A 27,547-nucleotide genomic window follows, 5' to 3' on the forward strand; every position below is an offset into this window, starting at 1 on the left:
ATCCAAAAGGCCAAAAATGAAAGAAACTCCTCTTGGTTCTCCGTGAAATGGAGGCACAGAAGAAGAATCTAGCTTCACGGTTCCACCGACTAAAAAGATGCAAAGTTAGAGACAATAAGGTGTGTAATAGATTCACTGAGGCGTCATAAGAGTTCCAAGTGTGTGACTGCTGGAAAATAAGGGGAAAACAAATGAGAAATCAACACGAGAGGGAGAAAGGCACAGAGGAAAGGATAGACGGATAATCGAATGGGATTGGTGGAGAATTTCCGTCCACCGGCGTTCCATATTTAATCTTGTTTGGCCTGGGCCAGCTGTGTCCACCGTCCACACATGCGTTCCCAGTGGAGATCCGGCTCAGCCAGAAGGTGCAAAGAGGACCAGTAAGTGCTGGATCCAGTCCCAACATGCAGACAGATGTGTGTTTGTGAGGGAGCACATCTGGTGGTGAACAATAAACGCTCAGATGAGGCCAAACATGGACAGTCACAGCGCACACACCGCATTGGCGCTGTCCTGCCACGCTCTAGTCCTCCGGCCTGTTTGTTAATTGCTCTTACCGCCGGCCCGGTCACCACAGCCAACCGCTTCGCGCTCCATCAAATGAAAATAAATGAAGAGGCGGTCGGGATAATCACTCATATGGAAATTCAATGGCGTCTGTGACAGGAACTTTCAGAGGTGTCGTGCTCACAGGAGCCGCAGACTCCCCGCTGACCAAATTCAGCCCGGTGATTTCATTTATTTATTGTGCTCTTCATTCTCTCTTGATAAGAAGTGTAGAAGTCTTTCTCTTTTTCCATTTATTAAAAGTCCATGAAATCTTGTCTGTAGGCTTTGAGGCTGACATCTAAATGCTTGTATACTGACAACACACTTTCTGTAGAAATAAGTCACAAATTATTTACTGATAATTTATTGTTTTATACTATTCAGTGCTAAAGGATAAATACCTGACCCTGACTAGCGTTAGCATTTATGTGTATTTTCTCTTTTTGTTACTATATGTGTGTGTGTGTGTGTGTGTGCGTGTGCGTGTGCGTGTGTGTGTGTGTGTGTGTGTGTGTGTATATATATATATATATATATATGTATATATATATATATATATATATATATATATATATATATATATATATATATATATGTATATATATTTATGTATACACACACACAGACACAACCAGTGAAAATATTTCATTATCAATTATATCCATTATATAATCATTCACTTGTTTTATTTATTTATTTAGCCTTTGCCATTATTCACCTTTATTTATCTTTTATTATTAATTTACAATTCTTAAATTCAGATAATTATTAATTCAGTTATAGAGGCTTTTACAGGCTTTTTGTAGACTGGGAATTTCCCATTATATAATTATTAATTATGATTTTTTTTTCTGTATGGATATAATTGGGAATTAATTACTACTATTATTATTTATTTATTTTATTAATATTATTATTATTGGGGTCCGTTGCGTTTATTCAGATGAGGAAAATTCTATTATTTTGTAAATTTTCATTACTTTGTCATTCATTTTTTCTTTCCCTTTTAAATTAGATTTATTTCAGTTATTATTTAAAATTTTGTCATCTTTAAAGAACAAACAAGTTCCGTGCAAACCCCTAAATACCTGACCCTAACTAACATTAGCACATATACTGTATATTTTCCCTCTTTCAGTCTTTCAGAATTTACCATTATTTCTGTATGTTTTTGCATTCATTACAGAATGTTTTGTTTGAGATGTAGCTTTATGCGCGCCTGAAAGCTCGAACCTGACTGCATGCTGTAATCTTCAGGGACCCAGGTGAAAGGCACATGTGGACTTCCCTTGAAGTGGCACACGGCGAATCTGAAAGCCTGCGAGATCTAACAAGGCCCTTTATTTTCCCGCCTGTTTTGTAAGGTGTTTTGTTCCTTCGCCTGACTGAGGAGAAAACAGGATTATCTCTCGCAGGCAATAATAAACCTACACTAATGAGTCTTCTTTTCTCTCGCTCTGTCTCTCTCCTGGAGGTAAACCCCTCTGTTCTTCGGTACAGTTATTATTTAACACTCCTGATTCTCCATTCGGATTCCTCCAGATGTTTTTGCTTCATTAGCACATTACTAGTTTGGTTTTTATTTATCAGACACGTTTGCCCTCGGCTAATTCAGTATCTGTCCTCAGGTAAATTAGGAGTGTGTTATCCGACGTCATCCACACACGATGACCTATAACCGCACATCTGAGGGAATTTGTGTGGCAGCAGACGTTTTTTGGGGTTGGATGTGAGCGACTTGCATGCATAAGCCAATGAATCTTTGAAGCTACATGCTGTGTACAATGAGAAAGAGCAGGCAGGAATTCGGTCGGCCTAATCAGAGTTTAAAGACTCTGTCTCTCGAAGAAGTTTGTGTCTGGGAAAAGTTTACCCTTTGCATGTTTTAATAAAAATGTTTTTGTCTTTCATCATGCTTAAACAAGGGAGGTTCATTGGAGCCTTTTATTTATTTGCCCTTCAGCCCAGAAACAGCTTTGCTCCAGATATCATTTGGAGTGCACTTCAGTAGGGAGAAAACATACTGTGTCATGTGATAATGTATAATCATGTATATATATGTATATGTACTTGATAAAACTAAAGTATAATGTATGCACTTGTCTTTAGATGTTAGGTCATTAACGATGTAAGATTATGGACGCAAACACACTCGGTATGTTTTCATCAGTGAACAAATTTAAAGGGGTAGTTCACCCAAAAATGAAGATTTTCATCATTTACGCACCCTCCACTTATTCTAAACTAGTCAGAGTTTGTTTCTTCTGTTGAACACAAAAGTATGTGCATTGTTGTGTTGTTTTCCTATGCTATGTGATAATTTCAACTGTTTTTTTACATTGTGTGCAGGTTGCTAGGATGTTCCTGTGGGTTTTTATGATAATATAGAGGTTGCTTGAATGGGTTTCCATTGTGTTTGTTATGCAGAACTTTAAGGCTTAATGTAATTTAAACGAAATGATATGTCTGATTGCTTATAAAAATAACAGCGCACCTCTTTTCAACAAACCACATGTGGTTTGAGGTATTATTCATGTCTGTAAAACACTACGTTAGTACTGTATGAGCAATAGTGAAAATATTAGTTCTAAATTAAATTAATGCATTTAAGACACTTTTATCCAAAGCGACTTACATTGCATTCAGGATAACAATTTCTCCTAACGTGTTCCCTGGGATTCGAACCCACAACCTTGCGCTTGCTAACGCAATGCTCTACCACTTTAGCTACAGTTCTAGTAAGTGTTGCTAATTAACCTCACCGTTATACTAACTCGACACCCCAACAAATTAGCATTTGAATCCTGCGCTTTGTCATTTGCCTTAATTGAGACAGACGGCTACGTTTTCTCCAAGGCTGCTGACTGCAATAACAGAATTAATGGACACAGGCCAGTGTGTCTTGACCTTGTGTCCTGCATTACGAACACACATGTCAGGGTAATTGGATCCCTGATGATATATGTGTGATTCTTAACCGAAGTCTCTGTCACTAATCTATATGTCCACGTCCCATTTCCTTTGTGTCCATGAGCTCAGTATTGAGTTAGAGCTGCTGAAATGTCCTTTCAGGTCTAGCGCTGTCAGTAAATGCTGTTATTTGTCTTCCTGAATTAGAGGTTAAATATTATATAAATCCTTTCAAGCACCTGCAGGCAAATGCATTGTGGTGGTCTTTGCTTCCATAGAGCTCCTAAACCCAATCCCAAAGTAAATCTCTGAGGAAAATGCGATCGCTCACAGATTGGTGCTTCGTAGCTCTGGAAAGTTATTGGAGCATCAACTTTGCATCAGATGTTTCTCCAAGAATAATATACACAAATGATACATTAAAGTATCAGCTTCATCTTAGATGTTTCTCCACAGACAGGTCGCAAATCAACTGTTGACATACAGAAAGAGTAGATGTGGATTACAGCTCAAATCATTTGGCTTTGGGAGACTTTTGATGAGAAATGTTTTTATCAAAACTGACTTTTAATGGGAGACTTCAAATCTGAGTATAGAGAAATTGTTGAAATTTCTTCAAAAAATTAGAAGCAGAAGATTAGAAGATATAAGGAAAAGTCTTCATATGCACTCTGTTTAGTCTTGTTGGTGATTTTTTTCTCCTGTACTGTAGGTTTGTCTTATTTACAGGGTCAGTCATACTTTGAAACGCAAGAAAAGGTCTTTTTTTGTCATTATTCGTCAGTTGCTGAGAAACAAATTAGTTATTACAGAGATCTCATTGGTGGTTTGTCTTTACAAAGAGGATCATTCATGCTTTCAGAACAAGAACAAGTCTGTTTGCTCTCCATTTAGTCTATTTGGGGATTTTTCTCTACTAAAGATCAGTCACACTTGTAGACACAAGAAAAATCTTGAGTATCTATCCATTTATTAGCTTTACTCATAAGCAAAAGACTAATTTTGAAACAACTTTGACTTTACAGAGACCTAATTTGTGATTTTGTTACAGGGAAATTTGGGGACAAATTTTCTGTCTAGGAGATACTGCAGAGATCTCATTGGATGATTGGTCACACTTTAGCGACTTTAGCATGCATCTACATCTGATTTCAATCTAAACTGCTGCAACACATCAGACAAGAACAAAAAACGTTCTCAGTACCAAGTAAAAGAATAACAAACCAATTCCCGAAAAGAGGACGAATGGCATAAACCAATTTAAGCCACCTTTCCAAATTAAAAATAAATGTTTAAGGGTATGAACTAAAAAGGCCAGCTACATTTACGTGAAGAAATGGAATTTGTAATAAATGAGCTTCGCGATCAGCAGGGAGAAGGTGAAAAAAAGATGAAAATTGCCGATAGAAGGGCACGGGTTTTATGTAAATGAATGTGAGAGCTGAAATTAACTCAACCCTCAGGGTGAATGCGTTATCACTTCGATGGTTCGATGGAGCTCTAGGGAATGGCAGGTTAACATCATAAAACAGCCACCCAGGCTGAGCCTCGTCAGGCTTTTTAATATGAAGAATGTTTCTCAGAAGGGATGAATGGGCAGAGAGATGTAGCATTGTGTTCGTTCGTTCACTTTTTACAGCAATGGCTGTACTTGCTGGTTACGAGGATGTTCTCGCTGGGATTCTTCAGGGAGTTTCTGTCATGTTCTGAGTGGTCGCTCTAAGGACTTTCCAGGGATTGTTAAGATGTTGATCAGGTGTTGCTAGGATGTTTTAGTGGGTGTCAGTTGTTGTTGTTGTTGTTGAGTGGGGGTGGTTGTTTTGTTTGATTTCTGTGATATTTTGGGTAGTCACTATGGTGTTCAAAGGGGGTTCTATGAAGTTTTGAGTACTTGTTCTGGGGAGTTTCTGTGGTGTTTCCGGGGGTTGCTAGTATGTTCCTCGGGTGTAGCTGGGACGTTTTAATAGGTGTTTATGTTTTTGGGTGGTTTCTAGGGTGTTCTATGTGGTTGCTACAATGTTCTAGCGGTGTTCTGTGTGTCATAGTGACTTACTAATCTAGCTCTACCAATTAACCTCACTTTTATATGTGCTTGACCGCGCAATTTAACACCCCAACAACTGAACTTTGCATCCTAATTCAGACTCTTTCTCTTTTTCCAGCAATGGCCACCTGGTTACCAGCGTTCTTACTGGTGCTACAAGGAACCACTGCTTTCTCTGAAGAGCCCATACTGGCGTTTTCCACGGACACACCCATCAATAACGTGGCAAGAGACCCACAGTCCGGTCGCGTTTACCTGGGTGCCGTCAATGCCATTTATCAGTTGAACTCTTCATTGCACCTTGAGGCCAGAGCTGAAACAGGGCCCAAGAAAGATGCGAGGGGATGCACCCCTCCGGTGTCTACTTGCCAGGACCTGAAAGATACCAACAACACCAATAAACTCTTGCTGGTTCATTCGGCTAATGGGTCACTGATAGTCTGTGGGAGTTTGTACCGAGGAATCTGCTCTCTGCTCAACCTCACTAACGTCAAAGAGCAGATATACTACAGCGACAGCAAAGGGGAGCGGACCTACGCCACCAGCACTGAAGAGCACGTTTCCGTGGTGGGAGTCATGGCCACGCTTGAAATCGATGATAAACCGTTCAGCGTCTTTTTAGTCGGGAAAGGCTACGGAAGCATGGACAGCTCCAAACTCATCAGCACCAGAATCGTGCAGAACTACCACGACTGGGTCGTGTTCGAGAGCATCATCGAGGCGTCTACGGTCCAAGCGGTTCCCTTTGTGCCCAGATACCTGCATGACTTCCGCTTCGCCTTCAAAAACGACAACTTCGTCTACTTCCTCTTTTCACGCACTTTCGGCGGAACGGACAACAAGAACTTTACTTTTGTTTCACGCCTCTGCGAAAACGACAATCACTATTATTCGTACACGGAGCTTCAGCTTAGTTGCGGTCCGAAGAATCGCTACAACAAAGTCCAGGCCGCGTATTTGACCGAACCGGGGAAAGTGCTAGCACAGGCCATAACTGAATCCGCGGAGTATGGGAATGTCCGGGAGTGGGATAAAGTCCTGTTTGTTGTAGCTAGCTCAGAGGAAGGGGCCACCGAATCAGCTCTGTGTATGTATCCCCTTAAAAACATCAACCAGAAACTCTTGGCCATCGTTACTGCTTGTTACACAAACAATGGCAAGATTGACGACAGATTAGTTGTGGAGAGTCCCTACACGTCCAGTAAAGATGATCCATGTGTCAAACACGATGTAAGTAACAACACTGATCAATGACACTAAGTGGAAAATGTATTTATTGCTAGTTTAACAACTGGCAATGCTTCACTTTTTCTGGACCTAACACTTTGCTCTTCCAAGGGTTGTATAAAGTAGTTTCTTTTTCTGCACTGACACCTGTCATTCACATGGAAATAAAGGGTTTTACCCACACACAGGGACTATTAAAAAACAAAAGATAATGTCCCATATACATTTTATATGGGAGAAAACATACTTTCTTACCTGTATTTTATGCTTTAGTTCAATGTAAAACTGCAGCAAGAACTAATCATTTTTATGTGCTTAACATTTAACAACCCGAAGGGTAGAGATGTACAAAATATGTTCTTTTGTAACCCATTTAACTTCTGTGATGCATTGAAAGAAGATGCAAGGAAAAATGTAGACTTGGAGAAAAAATGTATTAGAGTTGGAGCAAATTCTTATTCTTTGTTGAAAGATTAAGACAAGGCGAGTAGCATATAAATAGTACATTTTGATTTCATTTTTATGTTAGTGTCTGTTTTCGTTAACTCTTTGTTATCTTGCAGAAAGACATTGTGAACCAGTATAAGTGCGGAGCCGATTTTCTCCCATCTCCGTTGGCCAGTCGACAGGAGTTTGCCTTGAAGGCCAATCCGGTCTTCGTCAGACAGAACCTGCTGACTGCAGTAGCAGTGGCTGTCGAGAACGATCACACCATTGCTTTTCTGGGACACAATGGTGGAGAGGTGATCAAGGTGAGATAAGCGGTGTTAAATTAAAAAAACTGCATTCACACGGTGCTCAAACCCTCATCCAGAGGTGCTACAGCCCATAGCATTGAAGTGCTTCACCACTTTGTGGGAATATAAGTGGGAATGTATTCTTAGTTATATAAGAATAACACTGCAGAATGATATTTGAATGTGATTTAATATTGTTTTGGGAATCTCCTATAATAGGTTTACATTCATACAGTGTCAAAAAATGCTTTTATTTATCTTTTTTGTCAAAATATGCATTTAATATCACCAATGTTTTTAAAGATTCTCAAACGATTCATTGAAACCAGTTCTAAGATTCAGTTTCTCTAAACCTCTAATTTTCACGAGCCTACACTGCTGCAATTGGCCAGAAACGATACGCGCATTGCCATAGTTTCATATTTGGAGCGCTAGATAGAAAATATAAACATCTATTATTTATCATACTTGCAGGCTGTGATTCAGTGGATCCAGCTGGTCCAGATAAACTGGGAACTGATTCATCTTTCAAGAGCAAGCGTTTTGTGAATCCTGCAATGATCTCCCCGAGATTAGAAAAGCAGTCGGCAGTAAAATAATGGGAACACAAAAAAGATTGGGGTTGTACTGCTGTGAATTTAACCTCTGCAGCTTCATCTTTCAGAAGTGAAAATAAAACGTATTTACTTTCACAGCGAAGGACACAGCGGCTTCTCAGCATGATGTTAACCACATGAGCAAACTACAGTGTTTGAGGCCAGGTCAAGTTGTTCACGGCCGGCCAACGTCGAGCATAGATGGGCATTATGCAAATAATACACACTGCATGAAAGGCAATATTCAAAATGATGTAATAGAGGTGCTTTAATTGTTTTTAATACAATGATATGGAATGAGAATAACTGCTGCCAAGCTTTAAAATGATTAAAAAACAACTGTTATAAAAGTTGTACATGTGACTTTCAGTATGAACTATATTCTCAAGTCTCCTGGAGTCATATAATAGTTTTTTTTGTGAGGAAAAGATCAACATTTTAGTCATTATTGAGTGGAAATCTTCATCCTGGAAGTATTAGTAATGTGAATGAATCTTTTGAGTCATATCTTTTGACCGAATCATTTGATGCACTTCACAGAACTACTCTAAGTGATTCATTAATGAATCAAACTGATTCACTTCTGGAGTTCACCTGATTATCAGTGAAAAAGTACCTTTATTTTTGTTTTTTACACAAATGTATATCTTAAAAGGACTTTAAACAAAGCAAGAGTCATACTACTGTACATTTATAATTGTATCACAACTTAGTGTCTTTTTGAAGCTTGAAAGCATCAGTTCGTTTATTATTACATGGAAAAGAACGACCAGCACAGTATTCAAAAGTTCTCCTTTCATTCTCCTAAAAATAAAATGTCATACTGGTTGGAAACAACATGAAGATAAGTAAATGACACCATACTCATTGTTTAGTGAAGTAACCCTTTAACTAACCTTCCCTTAGTGTAAAAATAACCCCAAAAATTGACAGCCCGTAGGAAGATGGCGAAAAAAATAGGCCTTGTTAAGGAAATGTTGAGGAACCGAGCATCTCCAGAAATCTGAGACAACCAATTAGTGAACCGCTACAACCAGCTAGCTAGCTGGTGTCACACACCTGAGTTAGCATGCGCGTCACAAAGCTGGAGTTTAGGCTTTGGCAGGTGAGGGAATTGGAGGGTGAACGTGGCGAATCTCTGACAGAGGGATGAAAGAGAAAAAGATATTACTGTCACCGAACCAAGACACAACTAAAGACGTTAGACGATGATTTAGAAATAATGAACCTCTCGCTCCACGTGAGTCCAATTGGTACATCCCAATAAAAAGGCTTTGTTTGTAGGACAGACGGATGAAATTGAGCGATAGATGGATAAAAACAGTCTAGAGTTTCCTGCAAACGCACAGTTTTATGGTCATTATGTGGCTCGTATGCTATTAGTTAAGGGTTGACACATTGTCAGGTTGTGCGTGGGACACACTGAGGGGGTTTGTGTGGTCCGTGAATATGACAGATGTGTCCGGTTCTGTGCTCGACTATTTAATTGCAGGTTTCTCTTTGTGTATTGTTCTGTCTTTACCCAGGTACATCTGTCAAGCCATCCGGAGGCTTACAACCCCGGCCCGGGTTACAAAACCAGCGGCTACGTAAATAAGAACCTTTTCTTTGACAAAACCCAGGCGCACTTGTACATCACCACCGAGAAAAAGGTACCGGGCTAGTCATTTATCACAGACGGTGTACTAAATAGCAGCTCTTTGATTATCACCGCCTCGACCTCAGGGAACGCATGATTGTGACTGTTCCAGCGGCTTTTATTGTTACGGCTCCTGCTGGTGCTGAAATATACCTGTGTATTTTTTAAAGGTACCGATATAGTGTACGTCTTGCTGAGCTTATGACCCTACGTTGGTGTAATTGCAGTGTTTACAAGGCGGTGATGTATTGAAATCCTTCATGCTTTGCTGTTTGTTGTCTTCTTTGTAATTTTCTGCAATTGATTCCGGTTGAATTGAGTAACTTACAGGGTTCGTTTAAGTCAGTTCATTTCAGTATAAACTTATCTACTTTTCAAAATACTACTGTGTATTGTTTTTTGACTATTGTCTCTTTATGACCTATGATCTGCTGAATTGTGAATGGTTTTGCATTGCATCCTTTCGATGCATCAGAGCTCTAATGAGTGCAACTTTTTTTAATCGTGTCATTATTTTGGGGTGGTGCAGATCACGAAGGTGCCCGTACAGGCCTGCCATCTGAAGTCAGACTGCCAGTCGTGCGTCGCTCAGAGAGATCCGTACTGTGGCTGGTGTGTCCTGGAGGGAAGGTATCCATATTTTTTGTTGTTGTTGTAGCTTACTTAAAATATGTCTACGTTTTATTAAGTTTGAATCCAGCCTCTGTATATATTTATGCAAAATAATTTGTTATATTTAATTATATTTATAAAAATGTGTTATATTTAAATACATATTACAAATAAAATAGGATATGCATAGTGTTATATTTATATGGTATTCATTTTATATACTATGTTATACATATTTTGTTATGTTTTAAAGCTAAAAATATAAATAAAACAAACACAAATAAATGCTCATTTACATGCTCTTTTTTTACCTTTGTATAATTTATTGGATTTTTTGACAGTGCTTTATTTTTAATATATTTTATATTATATATATATATATATATATATATATATATATATATATATATATATATATATATATATATATATATATATATATATATATATATATATATATATATATATATATATAGTTAATATAGTATTTAAATATAAATTATAAATGTACATTTTTTGTTTAGCATATTTTTTAGTATACATATTACATACTACATATATATTCTTTAATTAGTATGATATTTGAATTATCTTGTATTATATTATATTATAAGTATATAATTTAATTATTTTAATTATATTTTAATTTAAATATATTTTAATTATATAATTGCATATCTTAATGGATTTTAAAATTTACTTATATATTCTATATATTTACATACACTTTTATATGAATCTCTCTCTCTCTCTCTCTCTCTCTCTCTCTCTCTCTATATATATATATATATATATATATATATATATATATATATATATATATATATATACTGTATAGATGTATATAAGTACTGTATTCCTTTATATAATTTAAAATTTAAACTGATTGCATTTTTGATTGCATTTTCTTATTATTATACGTTGATACATACTACTTTAGACTGAATTTCAGATTTTTATTTTATTATTATTTACAGAATACAAAATTGCAATGTAAAGACACAATCATCATGTTTTCCCTGAACATAAGTGTTATTTAATAAATAGTTCTGTCAAATGATTAATGGCATTAAAATTAAAAGTTTTGGTTTGCACAACATATGTATGTGTATAAATACAAACACATGTATGTATATAGTTCAGATAAATGAGTTATGTTTATATATTAAATATATGCTGTATGTATGTGTATTGTGCAAACAAGACTTTCATTGTATGTGATTACTCATTTGACAGCACTATTTATAATATTGTTGTATTTTAATAGCATGAGGAGTGTTATGTTGTAATGCGTTATTGATTGTGTAGATGCACCAGGAGATCGGAGTGCAGTCGCTCGGAGGAAAAGAACGGTTGGCTGTGGAGTCCAAGGCAAGAGTGTGTGAGAGTCGTCTCTTTCCACCCGCCGAATCTCAGCTGCTTGAAGTCCCAGCAGGTACCAGGCTGAGTGTCGCGGACACAATTACCAGAGTCTTATTTTTAAACCAGACTGTTCAGCGCTGATTATGAGAAAAGCTGAGCACGACTCCCACACAATGAGGCCATATTGGTGAACAGACGGTGAAAACACAATGGGCGCTGATGGCGTGTTTACAGTAAGGTGCTGCCGTTGTGTTGTGTGCTGCGATAAAATACCTTCTCTGATTACAAGATGTGTGTATTTACAGGAACGCTTCTAGCTGTTGTCTTTAGAGAAATGTTATTTGTTCAAGGAGATTCTTATGAAGTCTTAATTATTCAGACAAAGATTGGAAATCTTGTGGTGGAGCCATGGCCTGGCGGTCGCACATAAACACAATAAACATCATCATGATTGCATTATTTGTGCATTGAATTGCATGGAACAAACCCAAAGCAGTCATCTCCTTGGAATCTGTATGTAGTACATGCAAAGATTTCTGATTGAGGGATGGATCGTTTTGCTCCGTTCTCTCATATCGTCACAAGTGTGTGAGTTCAGAGTTTGTAAAATCTCCCTCAGGTTGAGATAAACCTCCGATGGCTGCCGATCCTCCGAGATTCAGACCGGATCCTGTGTGCCTTCGGCTCTTATCAGAGCAACGCCAGGATGGTGGACGGCCGAATCAGCTGTCGCTTACCTGAGCAGCATCTAATACCGCCGACACCTGCGCACCAAGGTACCCCTCTCACAACACGGGACACGCAGTATGTGTCAGACTCTCTAAAGTGCTGTTTCTAAACACCCTAGCCCTAATGAAGGGCTGTCTGTTCCTGAAAGCTTCTCATTTTCTGTCTCACCTGAATTATTTACTATTTTGAATTTCATTTCATTACAATTTTAAGTTATTGTTTGTGTACACGGAACCATCCAGTTATGTTCTAGAATGATGTGGTATTTAAAGCAATTATGCTGCATTTAATTTGAATTAATGAAAGCAATAATGTATTTATCTTAATATTTTTGATTACATTTTTTATTCATTTGTTTTTTTAAATAATAATTATTATTATTAATATTATTAGAATTCATAAAATGTAGCAGTCCAGTTCTTAAAATGGTCCAGAATGATTTGGAGTTATATCTATAGTCTAAATTAAATCAAATAGTATTTTAATTAATGTTTTTTATTTTTTGTAATAAAAAGTGTATTGTATTTATTTATAAAATGTTATTTTTAAATACAAGAAATTTTATAAAAAATTATTTAAAAGTAAAATGTATTGTAATATTTATTTTTTTAATTCATTATTTAATGATTTACATGCTGTTTCAAACATATATTTTGTTATTTTAAAACCCCAAATGAGAAATTTTACAAATTCGACACCCGTTTTCAACGGTTCATGACCTGTCAAAGCTACAAAAAGGACAAATAATAATAATAATAATAATAATAATAATAATAATAATAATAATAATAATAAATGACCATAAAAGAAGTCAGTCTCCTCCATTAGCTGTTAACTTGAAACTTGAAAGTCTAATTTGTGACCCTGGACCACAAAAACAGTCTTAAGTGTAATTTTTTTAAACTGAGATTTATGCATCATATGAAAGATGAATAAATCATCTTTCCTTTGACGTGTGGTTTGTTAGAAGAGGACAATATTTGGCCGTGATACAACTATTTGAAAATCTGGAACCTGAGGGAGCAAAAAAAAAATTTAAATATTGAGAAAATTAATTCTTAGCCATGCATATTACTTATCAAAAAATTACGTTTTGATATATTTACGGTAGGAAATTTACAAAATATCTTCACGTGATCTTTGCTTAAAATCCCAATTATTTTTGCCATAAAAGAAAACTCAGTAAGTTGGACCCATAAAATGTATTTTTGGCTATTGCTACAAATACACCCCAGCGACTTAAGACCAGGGTCACATTTGTGAAGTTTTTTATTTTTTTTATTTGATTCTTTCCATTGAACACCTTGATTCGGTAAAACAATCAGAGCGATCCAATTCAGCTCATTATGAATTGAATTTCTATCTTTAATTTGAAATATATCTCATATAGTCCACACATGCACTTTATTTCCACGTTCATAATGGTTTCCTTCTCCAAAAACAGTCCCTTAGTGTCCTTAAGACTGTGTTTGCTACTGTATCTTTAAGACTTTGATGCTGTGATTGGCTGACCTCCTCCTGACCCTCTCTGTGTATTTTCTTTTGTAGATTTTGTGGCGGTTCCAGTTCAGATCTTTGTGAACGGTAGCGTGCAGTTCGCGTCCAGCGAGTACAAGTTCTACAACTGTGCAGCGACAGTCCGGAGAGCAGAAAATACACCGTACGTTTGCTGTCTGGGCTTTTATTGTCAGCGAGTGTGTGTCCCCCGCTTTATGCTGACACCAGTGTGTGTATAATGAATACAAGCATCTGTAACGATGAGGTTTACTCATAAATTGTAACGCATCACTGAAGCCGGAATTGAATTTGATTCTATAAAGACTTTTTTGTTTTTTTTCTCCAAGAGCAGGAAATTGCTTTAGTTTCTCATTCATTCATCACACATGAAAGTCGATCTCTCATCTCTTTTTCCCCTTCTCCTTGTGTTTTTAAGAGCTCTGGGACGTTGCTGATGAATGAGTATTATTTGAAGTGCACCGGGACTATATGCTTTTACTCCAAACATTTACACACTGATGAGAAATGTAACTGGAAGTCTGATTTGAAGCTGTGCTGTAATGGCTGGCGTGTTTCTCCGCAGATGCACTTCCTGTGTAAGCAGCGCTTGGGGATGTCAGTGGAACATTGCGGCGCACACCTGCACGGATCTGAGCGATGCCGAAACCGGCGCCAATATAATCAAACACAGACAGGTAAGAACGGAATGGAAAACAATTTGAGAACTTTTAACAGATTGGTTTAGCCAATCAATGAAAAATAGCTGAAAATGTGCTCACCCTCATGCCATCCAAGATGAAGATGAGTTAGTTTCTTCAAGGGATTTGGAGAAATGTAGCATTGCATCATTTGCTTACCAATGGATCTTCTGCAGTGAATGGGTGCCGTCAGAATGAGAGTCCAAACAGCTGATAAAAAACATCACAATAATCCACAGCACTCCAGTCCATCAGTTAATGTCTTGAGAAGTGAAAAAGTACCCATAAACCCATACTTAAGACATTTTTAACTTCAAAGTATTGCATTCAGCTAAAATACGTTTCCAGAATAATCCGTAATATTGCTTTGAAAAGGTAATCTAATCTGAATCAGGAGAGAAATATGCTCAGATCAAGCACCGTTTACAAGTGAAAACTGTCCTTAACAATAGACTCGTATTCTGTTCAGAAAATGCCTTGATGGATTTGTTCCTTATAAACACCAATATTTCTTTATATTTCACAAGACATTAAAGGGGGGGTGAAATGCTCGTTTTCACTCAATATCCTGTTAATCTTGAGTACCTATAGAGTAGTACTGCATCCTTCATAACTCCAAAAAGTCTTTAGTTTTATTAAATTCATAAGAGAAAGATAGTCTGTACCGATTTTTCCCGGAAAAACACGAGCGCCTGGAGGCGTGACGTGTGGGCGGAGCTAAAGAATCACGAGCGCGAGTAGGCTTTTGCGTTGAGAGCATGTGGAAGTTGTGACATTATCGTGAGGGAAAACCCATCCTCCAAAACAAACCATGGCTTACAGTCAGATTCAGCCGTTTATTTCTGATCCAGAATCAGATCCAGAGACTGAAACTGAATGAGAGCAGCAGCAGCAACGAGTCGCTCTGAGCGGGGCTCGAACCCGGGTCTCGGCATGGGAGGGGATGCACTAACAAGGAGGCAGAGATATTTGAAGCAGTTTTACTCACTGTATGCGGTTCCAACACACGATCGTGACCCTTTTTCATTGGGATTGCATCATCCTTAAGAAATAAACGATACGCAAATCCGGCGTCAAACTGGGCCTTGTGAACAAGCATCTTCGAAATGCAGGGAACAAACACAAACACTTGCACAACTCCGTTGATGCTCTGTAAAAATAAACTCCATCCACTGGTCCCTTAATGCTGTTTCTCTTTTGGTAATCTGTGCAGGGTTGTCTTGCCCTGGCAACCAAAAACACACTTCTTTTGTGACATTTCGCAACGCTCTCGCTCTGATCAGTGAATGTCTGTTGTGCTCTCAGTGCTCTGCTATACGGGAGCGCGTGCTCTTCCGGCAGACGTGCCCTTAGCACCCATATAAGGATATTCCGCTCCATCTAACGTCACACAGAGCCATACTCGAAAAAAACTTTCTGAAACTTGTGACAAACCGGAAACGTACAACTTAATTTTTGAAACTTTGTCCATGTTTAGCATGGGAATCCAACTCTTTAACAGTGTAAAAAACTCAGTATGCATGAAATAGCATTTCACCCCCCCTTTAACTGCTAGACTGGAGAGATGTGGATTATTGTGAAGTTTTTATCAGCTGTTTGGACTCTCATTCTGACGGCACCCATTCACTGCAGAGGATCCACTGGTAAACAACTGATGCAATGCTACATTTCTCCAAATCTGTTCCCATAAAAAAACAAACTCATCTACATCTCGGCTGTTCTAAGGACGAGCACATTTTCAGAAATGTTTTATTTTTTTTGGTGAACTGTTCCTTTAAGACCAGGAATGTGTATTGGGCAAATAAAAACACCGTCTGACTTTCATACTAACCTTCGACGGAGAGTGTTTTAGCAGTATTGCAGATGATGAAATGGGCTAAAAATGACATGTATGAAAAAGCACGCATTGAGTAAACGTCTCGGTGATGTATGTCTGCTATCAGCGCCATTGATTTGGGCCACTTTGATTACTTTCATGTGATTCATGTCATCAAGCACCACATCCAACTGGTCTAGATGTTATATTTTTAGTTTCTTTAAACCACTTCATGATATTCAGTGCCAGCAATTTCAGAAATGGCCTCGACTCTGCTTGATATTTGCTGCTTCCTGGAACAGCGACACACGGCTGATGAAATGGACACAAAGTAAATGACTTTACTCAGAAAGTTGTAATGCAAAACACATTAGCTGAATCAGCAAAATAAAAACCAAAAAATGGATTTTATGCAATTAGACACAGTCGCCAATGTCAATGAGGATATATTAGATTTCAGCTGCAAATATAATAATTTATTCATACACATCAACATAGTTTCAATGGATGTTCATTAATTTATGTCAGATGTGAATTTAAAACGGCCCCGAAAATTGCCATAGATTAGTTCAGCTTTCCTGAGTTCTCCATCTTCTCTGTGTTCTAGAACAAGAGTTGTCCGCGGTTCGAGAACCCAGATCCCGTCCTCATCCCGGTCGGATACAAAACCCGGATCAGTTTTGAGGGCATCAATCTGGACCCGTACCAGGTGAGATCTGTATGCGCTCAATTTTTTCTCATCAAATGCTATTCTTCATTTTTGTCTTTGACTCAACTGTGTAATATATTAAGTAGGGCTTTATATGTTGGTTAAAATTGTATTTCAATAAACTGCATGTTTATTGAGTTTTGTAAAGCCCAAACCATACTTTAGCTGTCGGTGTTCTGCAGCAGTTGAGTATACTTCACACCTGAGTATAAGTCGCATCAGTCCAAAAATACATCATGATGAGGAAAAAAACATAAGTCGCACTGGACTATAAGTCGCAATTAATTTAGAACCAAGAGAAAACATTACCATCTCCAGCCACGAGAGGGCGCTCTATGTCTTCAGTGTATACTACAGGAGAACTGAGCAGCATAGAGCGCCCTCTGGCAGCTGGAGACGGTAATGCTTTCTCTTGGTTCATGTCTCTTAGTTCATTTCTCTTGGTTCATGTCAAATTAATTTTGATAAATAGGTCGCACCTGACTATAAGTCGCAGGACCAGCCAAACTATGAAAAAAATTGGGACTTATAGTCCGGAAAATACGGTAGTATACTTTAAAAGCTGTAATCACTTATAATATATTTACTATAGTATATAACATTAAAATATTGTATACTAATGTAATATGCTATATTTTAATTCATAATATAATATTTAAATTACTGTAATTATTAATTATTTTACCTTTACAGAATATAAATTAAATAAAAAGATTAAATAATTAATACTACAAGAATGTATTGATATTTATAATACAAGACTTTTTTTTAAATAATACAAATACTCTTTATTTATATAATCAGTGACTCTTAAAAATAAAATAAAAAATATCATAAAATTAATTAAGATTGTTGTAGTTTGAATTTCATTATTAGAAGAAAATATTTACAATAAAAAAGTAAATAAAACTCTTCAACAAATATGAAATAGTTTATATATTTAAAAAAAAATAATATATATATATATATATATATATATAGTAAAAACATACATTGTCATAATTTTTACAAAATTTTGCTTCAAGTCAAATTTCAGCAAGAAAAACATACTAAATAAGAAAAGTGTTTTTGTTTTTTTCTAGTGCACTAACAATCCATTCATAATCCATTATAAATCATAATGAACTTTCCTCTAAACAGATCTCTCTGAATTTTTCTTGTATCTCTTTCCAAATCTCTTCCCTAGTCTTCCTCCATCATTTCCAGTGAATAAATGTCTCACGATGCTTTTTGCTGATGTTTTGTGAACTGTGACACTTCAGGGTCGTGACTTCACCATCGGAACAGAGCTGATGAAGTTTGAGGAAGATGTCAAGACAGAGCCGGGACCCTTCTTCTCCTTCAGCGGATATATGGTTAGTTTCACACACACACACACACACACACACACACACTCAGGTCTGTTTCTCTCTCTATCTGCATGTCGCCCGAGGCACACTGTTGTTCCTCTACTCTAAATCTTTTTCTATAAAAAGCTCTTGCTAAATGATATGCAACCAATTACCAATGTAAGGGACACTTCGCACACTTCAGCGGCTCTTCTGGGAGTTTGAGATTATAGCTCCCCCTGTTGGAAAGCCTCCAGCCTGTACTTGGTCTCTAGTGTTTAATGTGGAGGAGAGAGCAGCATATACTGTTCGGCTGCTTGTTGACTTCCTGCCAAACTGCCCGTGGATACGGAGAGGAGTATTTTGAACTAAGATGAGCTGTTGTCCTCCTGAAAGCTGCTCTGATCTGTCTCTTTCAGTTTTCCTTTGATAAAGCTCACGAGACCAGCGTCCTGTTCCACGTGAGAGACAAACACACGGGAAAGAAGATCGACAGCAGTCTTAGCGGTAAATTGGCTTTTCATCATTTGCTCACCCTCATGCCGTTCCAAACCCGTATGACTCGTTCTTCTGTGGAACATAAAAGAAGAGATTTTGAAGAATGCGCTGGCTGCTCTTGCAGTGGACTTGCAGTGAACGGGGACAGGTGTTTTTAAGCTTCAAAAATGGATAAAAATGAAGGAATCTGATTCTCATGTTAAACTCAGCAGCTCGATGATCTGGGATTGAGTCGGATCAGTTGAATTTGAGACTCCGATCAATTCAGTTTGTGAATCAGATCAAATGATTTGTTGAAATGATTTGACTCAAACGAATGATTCATTCACAATGTAAATTCAGCTGTTTCTCACACAGACCGATGAATTTGTTTAGAAGTCTTGAATAAAGCACACGAATCATATGAAATATGGTGCTTTTGCATCTTTTTTGAGAAGTTCATTGTTGTTCATTGTTATTACATACGTTTTTATTTGATTTGTTATTTACATAAACATAATAGTTATGTTATAATTTATATAAATATAATATATAATATAATAAATATAATACATATATATATATATTAAAATTCAAATAAATTCCTACATGTTTGGTCCAAAATGAGAAAACAAGGACAGAAAACTTTTTGACAAAAGATTTGACTCAATACAACGATTCATTCACATATTGGCCTTCACTACATCTCATATAACTTAAGCAACTTAAACTTTCTTGGAAAAGCCATTGAATGACTTTAGAAGACTTAAAATTGTACATTTTATATATATAATTTACTTATTTCATGCAAAAAAAATAATAAAAAATCTACAGGTTTGGACCGACACGAGTAAACGATGACTGGTTTAGACGGGTTCGTAAATCAGATGTATTGATTCATTGAAAAGATTTGACTCAAAAGAATGATTCATTCACAAATCGAGCTTGAAAACTTCTCATATAACTATTTAAATTCAGCTGTTCCTCACCCAAAGCCATTGAATGACATTAAAAGACTTATTTATTTAGATGATTTACTTATTGTATTATTCATGCAAAAAAAATCAATTGCTTTCTTTCAGTCACTCTGTATAACTGCTCTCTGGGACGTGAAGACTGCAGCCTGTGTAAGAACGCCGACCCCAAATACCAGTGTGTGTGGTGCACGCAGTCCAGCTTGTGTGTGTACGATCAGCTGTGTGCCTCGAAAGAGACGAAAGAGTGTCCCGACCCCCAGATCACCGACGTGAGTCTCCACTGACGAGCCCGAGCTCAAAACACAGCCCTTTTCTGGTTCTCCTCTCCAGTTTGAGTAGAAATCAGTAGAAACCTCAGATCATTGCTGAATTACTGCTGGGAAAACATTCCTCTTTTTCTGTTGTTTTAGAGGGATTGGTCATCTGTGGTTTTCTGCGGGTGGCTCATAATTGGGGTGTTCTTCTTCTGATGTATTTCAGATCACGCCGAGGTTCGGGCCCCTGAAAGGAGGAATAGCTGTCACTATCAAGGGCTCGAACCTGGGCGTTCAGAAGGACGACATTAAAAACATCACCGTGGCCGGAGTGCCGTGCAAACACCTGCGGGAACGATACTCCGTCTCAACCAGGTAACACACACACACACACACTAAAGCTGCGTCTGGGACTAAATAACTGTGCATTGTTCTTTTCAACAAGCGCTCAGTAAATTGATAGTGTTTGCTACTCTCACGAGACAAATAAATAGCAAATTTTAATTTACCAGTATATTATTTTAGTCTTTTTACAGAAAATTCATTTCATAAAACCCAGATTTGTCATGTTATTTCTGAAAAAAAAACTATAATATATACAGTACAGACCAAAAGTTTGGAAACATTACTATTTTTAATGTTTTTGAAAGAAGTTTCTTCTGCTCATCAAGCCTGCATTTATTTGATCAAAAATACAGAAAAAAAATGTAATATTGTGATATATTATTACAACTTAAAATAATTGTTTTTAAATTTATTAGACTTTAAATTATCATTTATTTCTGTGATGCAAAGCTGATTTTTTAGGATTATTATCACATGATCCTTTAGAAATCATTCTAATATGATGATTCATTATCAAAGTTGGAAACACTTCTGCTGCTTAATATTTTTTCAGAACATGTGATACTTTTAAAAAAGCTATGTTTTTAAAATATAAATATTAACAATATACACTACTGGTCAGTAATTTGGGATCATTAATTTTTTTTCTTTCTTTTTTAATAAAATAAATACTTTTATTCAGCAAGGATATGTTAAATTAATAAAAATGTATAGTAAAGAAAATATATTATTAGATTTTTTTTTTTTTTTTAATAAATGCAGTTCTTTTTAACCTTTTAATCATCAAATATATTAGACGGCAGAACTGTTTCCAACACTCATAATAAATCAGAATATTAGAATGATTTCTAAATGATCATGAATATACATGAATGATCATAAATATTAAAATACATAATATTATATAATACAATTAATGTGAGTAAATGTTACAATTAATGTAAGTTTTTTTTATATTAATATAAATAAAATTGTAAATAAATATATATTATATTAATTAATATTAAATGTGTATATACATATATACACATATTTTACATATTATGCATATATATATTTAAATATATATATTTAAATTTATATATATATATTTAAATCACTATTCTACTGAAGGATAAAAACATTTGATGTGTTTAAAACTTGTTTTATGCTATATAATAGTTTATCTGTCATATTTAAATAAAATTAAAACTTCACTCCTGTGGGTCTTGGTGGTCTCTGTATTTGTGTGTTTGGCGCTCGGATACAGGAATACCTAAACACGTTTGGTTACTGCAATAATGTGATAAAGTCTCTCACAAAGTGTGTTGTAAAGTTTCAGTCTTGAAGAATGAAACCCCTGCTGGACTTTGCTTGTGCGGATCTCTGTGGTACCAAATGGCCTGGTTTTCAGCGAACGTCCTGTTTGAGAAATCTGGTTCATCCAAAGCTTAATTAAAAAATAATTACCCAGAACATGTAAAAATGCCCCCAAGTATGATCCAAATAATGCCTTTTAGAATCTGCTCGTGGCGTCCTATTGTGCTTGAAATATTAAGCATGCACTGTGTTTGTCTTTGAGTTTCCTCTTGTAGAACAGCGTTCGATTTGTACACGTTTGAGATCTGGAGCGTGTTGTGTGGATTCGGGGTTGACAATGAGCTTTTCTCACAGGCAATGTCAGGCTCGGCTGAGTCAGTGATTCTACATCAGGCTTTATCAGCTCTGCTGTGAGCGTTCAGCCTGACTGAGTGTTTGTCTGGCTGCTAACAGGTTTGAAAAGGATCTTTCACAGGAGAGTTTGGCTTCAGAATGGGAAATAAGCTGGTGAGATCGCTGTCAGAAGAGTCTGTCTGGGGAGGCTGAAGTTAGTCCAGGTTTCGGAGGAACAGAGTTTCCGTGATGAATCTGAATCTGTGGGCTCGGGGTTAATTAATAGCATCTGTTCAGCACGGATGTTTTGGGTGTCTGGGTGGGAGAAGTTGCTCCAGCACTAATGAATCTTGTCTTCTGCACATTTGGACCTGGTCTAGAATCCATTAGGGTTAAGAGAACGTTCCGGGTTGAATATAGCTTGGGCTTTACATCTGTAGCATGCTGTGTGCAGAATATTACTCCACTTTGTGCTTCAGTTTGCAGAAACTATAAGATGGTCATTCATGTGCATGCATAGAACATTTTTTTAAGTATTATCTTACTATTTTATTTGTATTGTTTACAAACACACACACATATGTAAACAATAATGCAATTAAATGATTCAGTAGTTTGTATAAATTGCTAAATGTATTACTTTAGCGTGTGTGTGTATATATATATATATATATATATATATATATATATATATATATATATATATATACAGTAACAGTTCTATATGTATATATGCATTTCTTTGTAAATAATAATATATAAAATGTATTAAATAAATTTGTACAAGTATTTACAACTTTGTATTTCTTGTTAAATCATTTAATTATTTTTAATATTTTATTAGTATTATTCACACACACACATATATAGATAATATTAATAATAAAATGCAAGCAAATTAATAATTTGTTTTATGAATGTCTAAATGTATTAATTTATAATTTATGAATACATTTATTTATGTAAAATCATTGAATTATCTGTGTAAATGTATTTATATGTAAATAATATAAATAAAACTATATATATATATATATATATATATATATATATATATATATATATAATATAAAAAATTTAGATTTGGAATTTTATTTAGATTCAATAGATGTCAATAAATAATATTAACAATTCATTCAGTCTAAAATGTAGTTTTATTTACATTATTTACATATCAAAGTGAATTAAACCGAAAAAAAATAACAAAAAGCCAAGTGTAATTTCAGTTTGTAAAAAGGTTTTCTTTCTTATGAACGTTGTAAAACAATATAAATAGTATTTTAGTGGCACTCAGAAGCATGTCAGATGTTGGTAGAACTCCAGTCTCTGGATCTTTTCATTAAAGCAGTTTTCGTGGTGTGTTTGTCTGGCAGCGTGGTGTGTGAAATCGGCCCGACCAATCTGTACAAAACCGGAGAGGTGGAGATCGAGGTGGGCAGAGGAAAGAAAGGCATATCCACAAAAACAGTCCACTTCACCTACAGGGTAAGCCATGAATCTGCATTACCCAGCACGCACTGCACACACACACACACACACACACAGTAATTCAGTGAAGCTCTGAAGGGCCTGCGCTGTGAGCGGTTGAGTCCACAGGAGCTTCTCTCTGTGTGTGTGTGTGTGTGTGTAATGCTGGACTGGCCACTGGTCACACACTCCTGCAGGTCTAATGATCATCAGACGCTGACGCCATTAGCAGACGTTATTACATCAGTTTTTCACAGTCGCTCCCACAGAGAAACACTTGTTCAGCAGACTGACGGCTCGCAGATGCATTTCCTTTGTTTTGGTATTTGCTGTTCTTGTGCACATTATTACTGTGTGTTTATATTAATACTATTGTTACTTATATTATTTATATAGGACATACAGTATAATCTAATGTAATTTAAATTAATACAAATATATGTTATAAATATTATACATAGTGTTCTGTATTCAGTATATATATATATATATATATATATATATATATATATATATATATATATATATATATATATATCATTTTTTATAACTTATAGTTAAAATAGAATAAGATACACACCTCAGAATTATCTCAACAGGATATTATTATAAAGATATTATAAAGATATTTTATTTATTTAAATTAATTTTAAAAATAAGTAATTTACCTTTTATTTTATTTATATTATTAATGAGAAAAATACAAATTAAATTCATGAATGAATTAATTAATAAATAAATATTATTTTACAAAACAACAGGTGTTCAACTTAAAAAAAAAGGCTAAATATACAATATGCATATTTCATACGTAAAATGATTATGTTTATGCATAGTAAGAAAAGTAAGAAACCTAGAACGACATTATACAGTAAGTTAACTGATAATAAATGTGATCTTTGATTGTGTAGGACCCCGTACCTCGAAGCGTGTCTCCGAATCGAGGTCCTAAAGCAGGAGGAACCGTCCTCACCATCAGTGGGATACACATGAACACAGCTTCAAAAGAAGACCTTCGAATCACGGTGGGCAATGTGCCCTGCAGAGTGTGAGTGCATCATGGGAAATGTCCTTTCTGTCATCTTCAGTAGATGTGTCCCTTCTCGGTTGATTTTGGGTTCTCCCTCTGTGTTAGGGAGAGCTTTGGGGAGCAGGTCACCTGTAAACTGTCTGAGTATCTGGGCGAGACGGTCCCATCGCCTCACCTCCCCGTCAGAGTCCAGTACGGCAAACACTTCACCACCTCCATCGGGACGGCCTTTCAGTTCTCCAGCAACCCCTCTGTGTCCGACCATCATCCCAGGAGCAGCTTCATCTGGTCAGGAAACACGCTTTCCTTGCCCACACAGACATTACAGCTATACTCATTTGTACACTGATGAATACTGCTTTTGCGAGACATTATTTTATATAATTAATATAAAAATCCATATAGTGCCGTATGTATATTTATAAAAATGTGTTATAAAATAAGCATATATATATAATATTTTATTATTTTGTAAAACTTTTTTAGATCTTTTAAATATATAATGCATAATTGATCATATTTTATTGATCTGCATAACTTTTAGAACATTTATTCATTTATATACATATTGTATATATATATAGAGAGAGAGAGAGAGAGAGAGAGAGATTTATGAATAATTAAATTGTATATATGATCAAATATTTTAGTTTGTTATTTTGTATGTTAATGTTACAAATTTTCTGTTTGTAAATATGTATTTAAACTATATATTAACATATTATTAATATATATATATATATATATATATATATATGTGTGTGTGTGTGTGTGTGTGTGTGTGTGTGTATATGTATTGAATATTGACTTCATACATTTGAATGTATGTGTGTGTGTGTGTGTGTGTGTGTTTGTTTGTGTGTGTGTGTGTGTGTATGTGTGTGTGTGTTTATTTGTATTGAATATTGACTTCATACTTTTGAATGTATGTGTGTGTGTGTGTTTGTTTGTGTGTGTGTGTGTATGTGTGTTTATGTATTGAATATTGACTTCATTTGTGTGTGTGTGTGTGTGTGTGTATATGTGTATTGAATATTGACTTCATTTGTGTGTGTGTGTGTGTGTGTGTGTGTATGTGTATTGAATATTGACTTCATTTGAGTGTGTGTGTGTGTGTGTATGTATTGAATATTGACTTCATTTGTGTGTGTGTGTGTATTGAATATTGACTTCATTTGAGTGTGTGTGTGTGTGTGTATATGTATTGAATATTGACTTTATTTGAATGTGTGTGTGTGTGTGTGTGTGTGTGTGTGTGAACTTGTATAACACTTATAATGTTCATATACATAGTATAGTTCAAATAATTTTCTATATTTAATTTTATAATTTTATATTTAATTAATTTTGTAGAACAATATATAGAGACACACCTCAGCATTATATAAACAAGAATTTTTTTTATTTTATATATGTATTATTTATTATACACTGCCCTTCAGCAATGTAAAATCAAACAATGTGTAAATATATGTATATATATAGTTGTGTTCTGACTGTGTGTGTATTTCAGTGGTGGCAGACAGATCCTGGTGATGGGTTCAGGGTTTGACCTGGTCCAGAAGGCTAGCATCAAGGTGGTGGCGTCGGCTGGAGAATGGTCCGGTCAGGCCGTCCCAGAGGAGGTGAGAGCCAGAAACACACACCACGATCTCCTTCAGCTCTCGAGGGAAACATCACTCACTGTTTGTTTCTGGTTTCATCTCTTTCTCTCGCTGTTGGGTTTCTGTCTCGCATGAGTCGCTCTGCTCCTGATTGAAACGCCGAGAGCTGCTCCGATCCCAAACATTCAACGAGACGGAGATTAAACAAGCGTTTATCGAACGGAAAAACTTGATGAACGCTTCATTTCATGTCTCTTATCTGAGGAGAAGCTTTTGTACTCCAGCTCTTTCTCAAGCGTTCTCACTGCTTCCATCGCTCTTACTCCATCTGTCTATCAGATTCTCCGCCCACACTTTTGGAGACGTTTGCTGCTCCCCCTCAGAATATCAATAGATTTCCCAGCCGCAGTCAAATCTGTTCCTGTGTTTTGCTGTCGGTGAACTTTCGGTCTGTGTCAGGGTTGGACATTAACACAGGCTTGTAGGAAAAAAAACGCCACCAAAATGAGCAAAAATCCCCACGAATTCAAGATATTGCCCCTGCAAAAATTACTCTGATTCTATTATTGCTGTCACGATTAAAATAATATGTGAAGATGAATGAAAGTGACTGTTGGCGTAATTACATTTAGATCTGTGAATCAGATTACCTTTAAAAAATCCACCAAGTGGTTTTTCTGTAATTTTTCTCTTTAAATGTTTTCCCCTTTCTCAAATCGAGCCGTCTGACCGTGTGACATCACACGGTCGGAGGCCCCTCCCATGATTGTTTGATTGACAGCAGCGCCTCAGCACAGACTGGACCTGTGTCTTACCTCAGGCCTGCCCTGAGTGAGCCGTCATCAGTCCGAAATGCAGACAAGCATGACTCCTCAGTGATTGTGGTGTTTTGTTATTGGATATAATAATGAACACAGCAGTCATTTACTCCCGACATCCGAGCGACTGAAAATGCAGAGGATTCATTTATGTTTGGAGAAATGAAAGAAATGCGCCCTTGATCTACTTAAATGCGTTTATGTTCGCGCAAATCCTTCATGATCCAGCCTCCAGCAGTGAGTATAATGTATTGAAATGAATCATTGAAAAATCGCCTTTCCTAATAATGTGCTAATTAGCAAGTTTCTCAGAGAGCAGATCAGAAGAAAGGGGCGGAGTCAGCTGAGCTCATTAGCATTAAAGGAGAATCCAACAAACCAGCCTGTTTTGAAAAGAGCTGTTTTTGACAGGGTAAAAAAGGTGTTTTTTACACTAGCATTGAGAAATTGTAAACAAGCTATGGTACAGACTTTTTATTAAGAGCCT

General features: G+C 36.3%; 1 protein-coding gene across 6 annotated transcripts in view; it reads left to right on the forward strand.

Annotated features, from left to right (window-relative positions):
• The window catches only part of LOC127946841 (plexin-B2), a 153,923-nt gene that overhangs the window by 105,380 nt on the left and 20,996 nt on the right, over positions 1-27,547 (forward strand). For all 6 annotated transcript variants that reach the window (XM_052543657.1, XM_052543654.1, XM_052543655.1 and 3 more), the window contains 17 exons: positions 5,625-6,736; positions 7,297-7,485; positions 9,593-9,718; positions 10,235-10,335; positions 11,626-11,752; positions 12,299-12,455; positions 13,957-14,068; positions 14,489-14,600; positions 17,027-17,128; positions 18,391-18,483; positions 18,876-18,963; positions 20,016-20,179; positions 20,391-20,539; positions 23,515-23,626; positions 24,520-24,656; positions 24,744-24,926; positions 26,152-26,263. In XM_052543657.1, the coding sequence (XP_052399617.1) occupies positions 5,627-6,736; positions 7,297-7,485; positions 9,593-9,718; positions 10,235-10,335; positions 11,626-11,752; positions 12,299-12,455; positions 13,957-14,068; positions 14,489-14,600; positions 17,027-17,128; positions 18,391-18,483; positions 18,876-18,963; positions 20,016-20,179; positions 20,391-20,539; positions 23,515-23,626; positions 24,520-24,656; positions 24,744-24,926; positions 26,152-26,263 (3,174 nt within the window). In that variant the 5' untranslated portion in view covers positions 5,625-5,626. The remainder of the gene's footprint in view (positions 1-5,624; positions 6,737-7,296; positions 7,486-9,592; positions 9,719-10,234; positions 10,336-11,625; positions 11,753-12,298; positions 12,456-13,956; positions 14,069-14,488; positions 14,601-17,026; positions 17,129-18,390; positions 18,484-18,875; positions 18,964-20,015; positions 20,180-20,390; positions 20,540-23,514; positions 23,627-24,519; positions 24,657-24,743; positions 24,927-26,151; positions 26,264-27,547) is intronic.

This window comes from Carassius gibelio, chromosome A25 (genome assembly GCF_023724105.1).
Source record: "Carassius gibelio isolate Cgi1373 ecotype wild population from Czech Republic chromosome A25, carGib1.2-hapl.c, whole genome shotgun sequence".
Taxonomy (NCBI): domain Eukaryota; kingdom Metazoa; phylum Chordata; class Actinopteri; order Cypriniformes; family Cyprinidae; genus Carassius; species Carassius gibelio.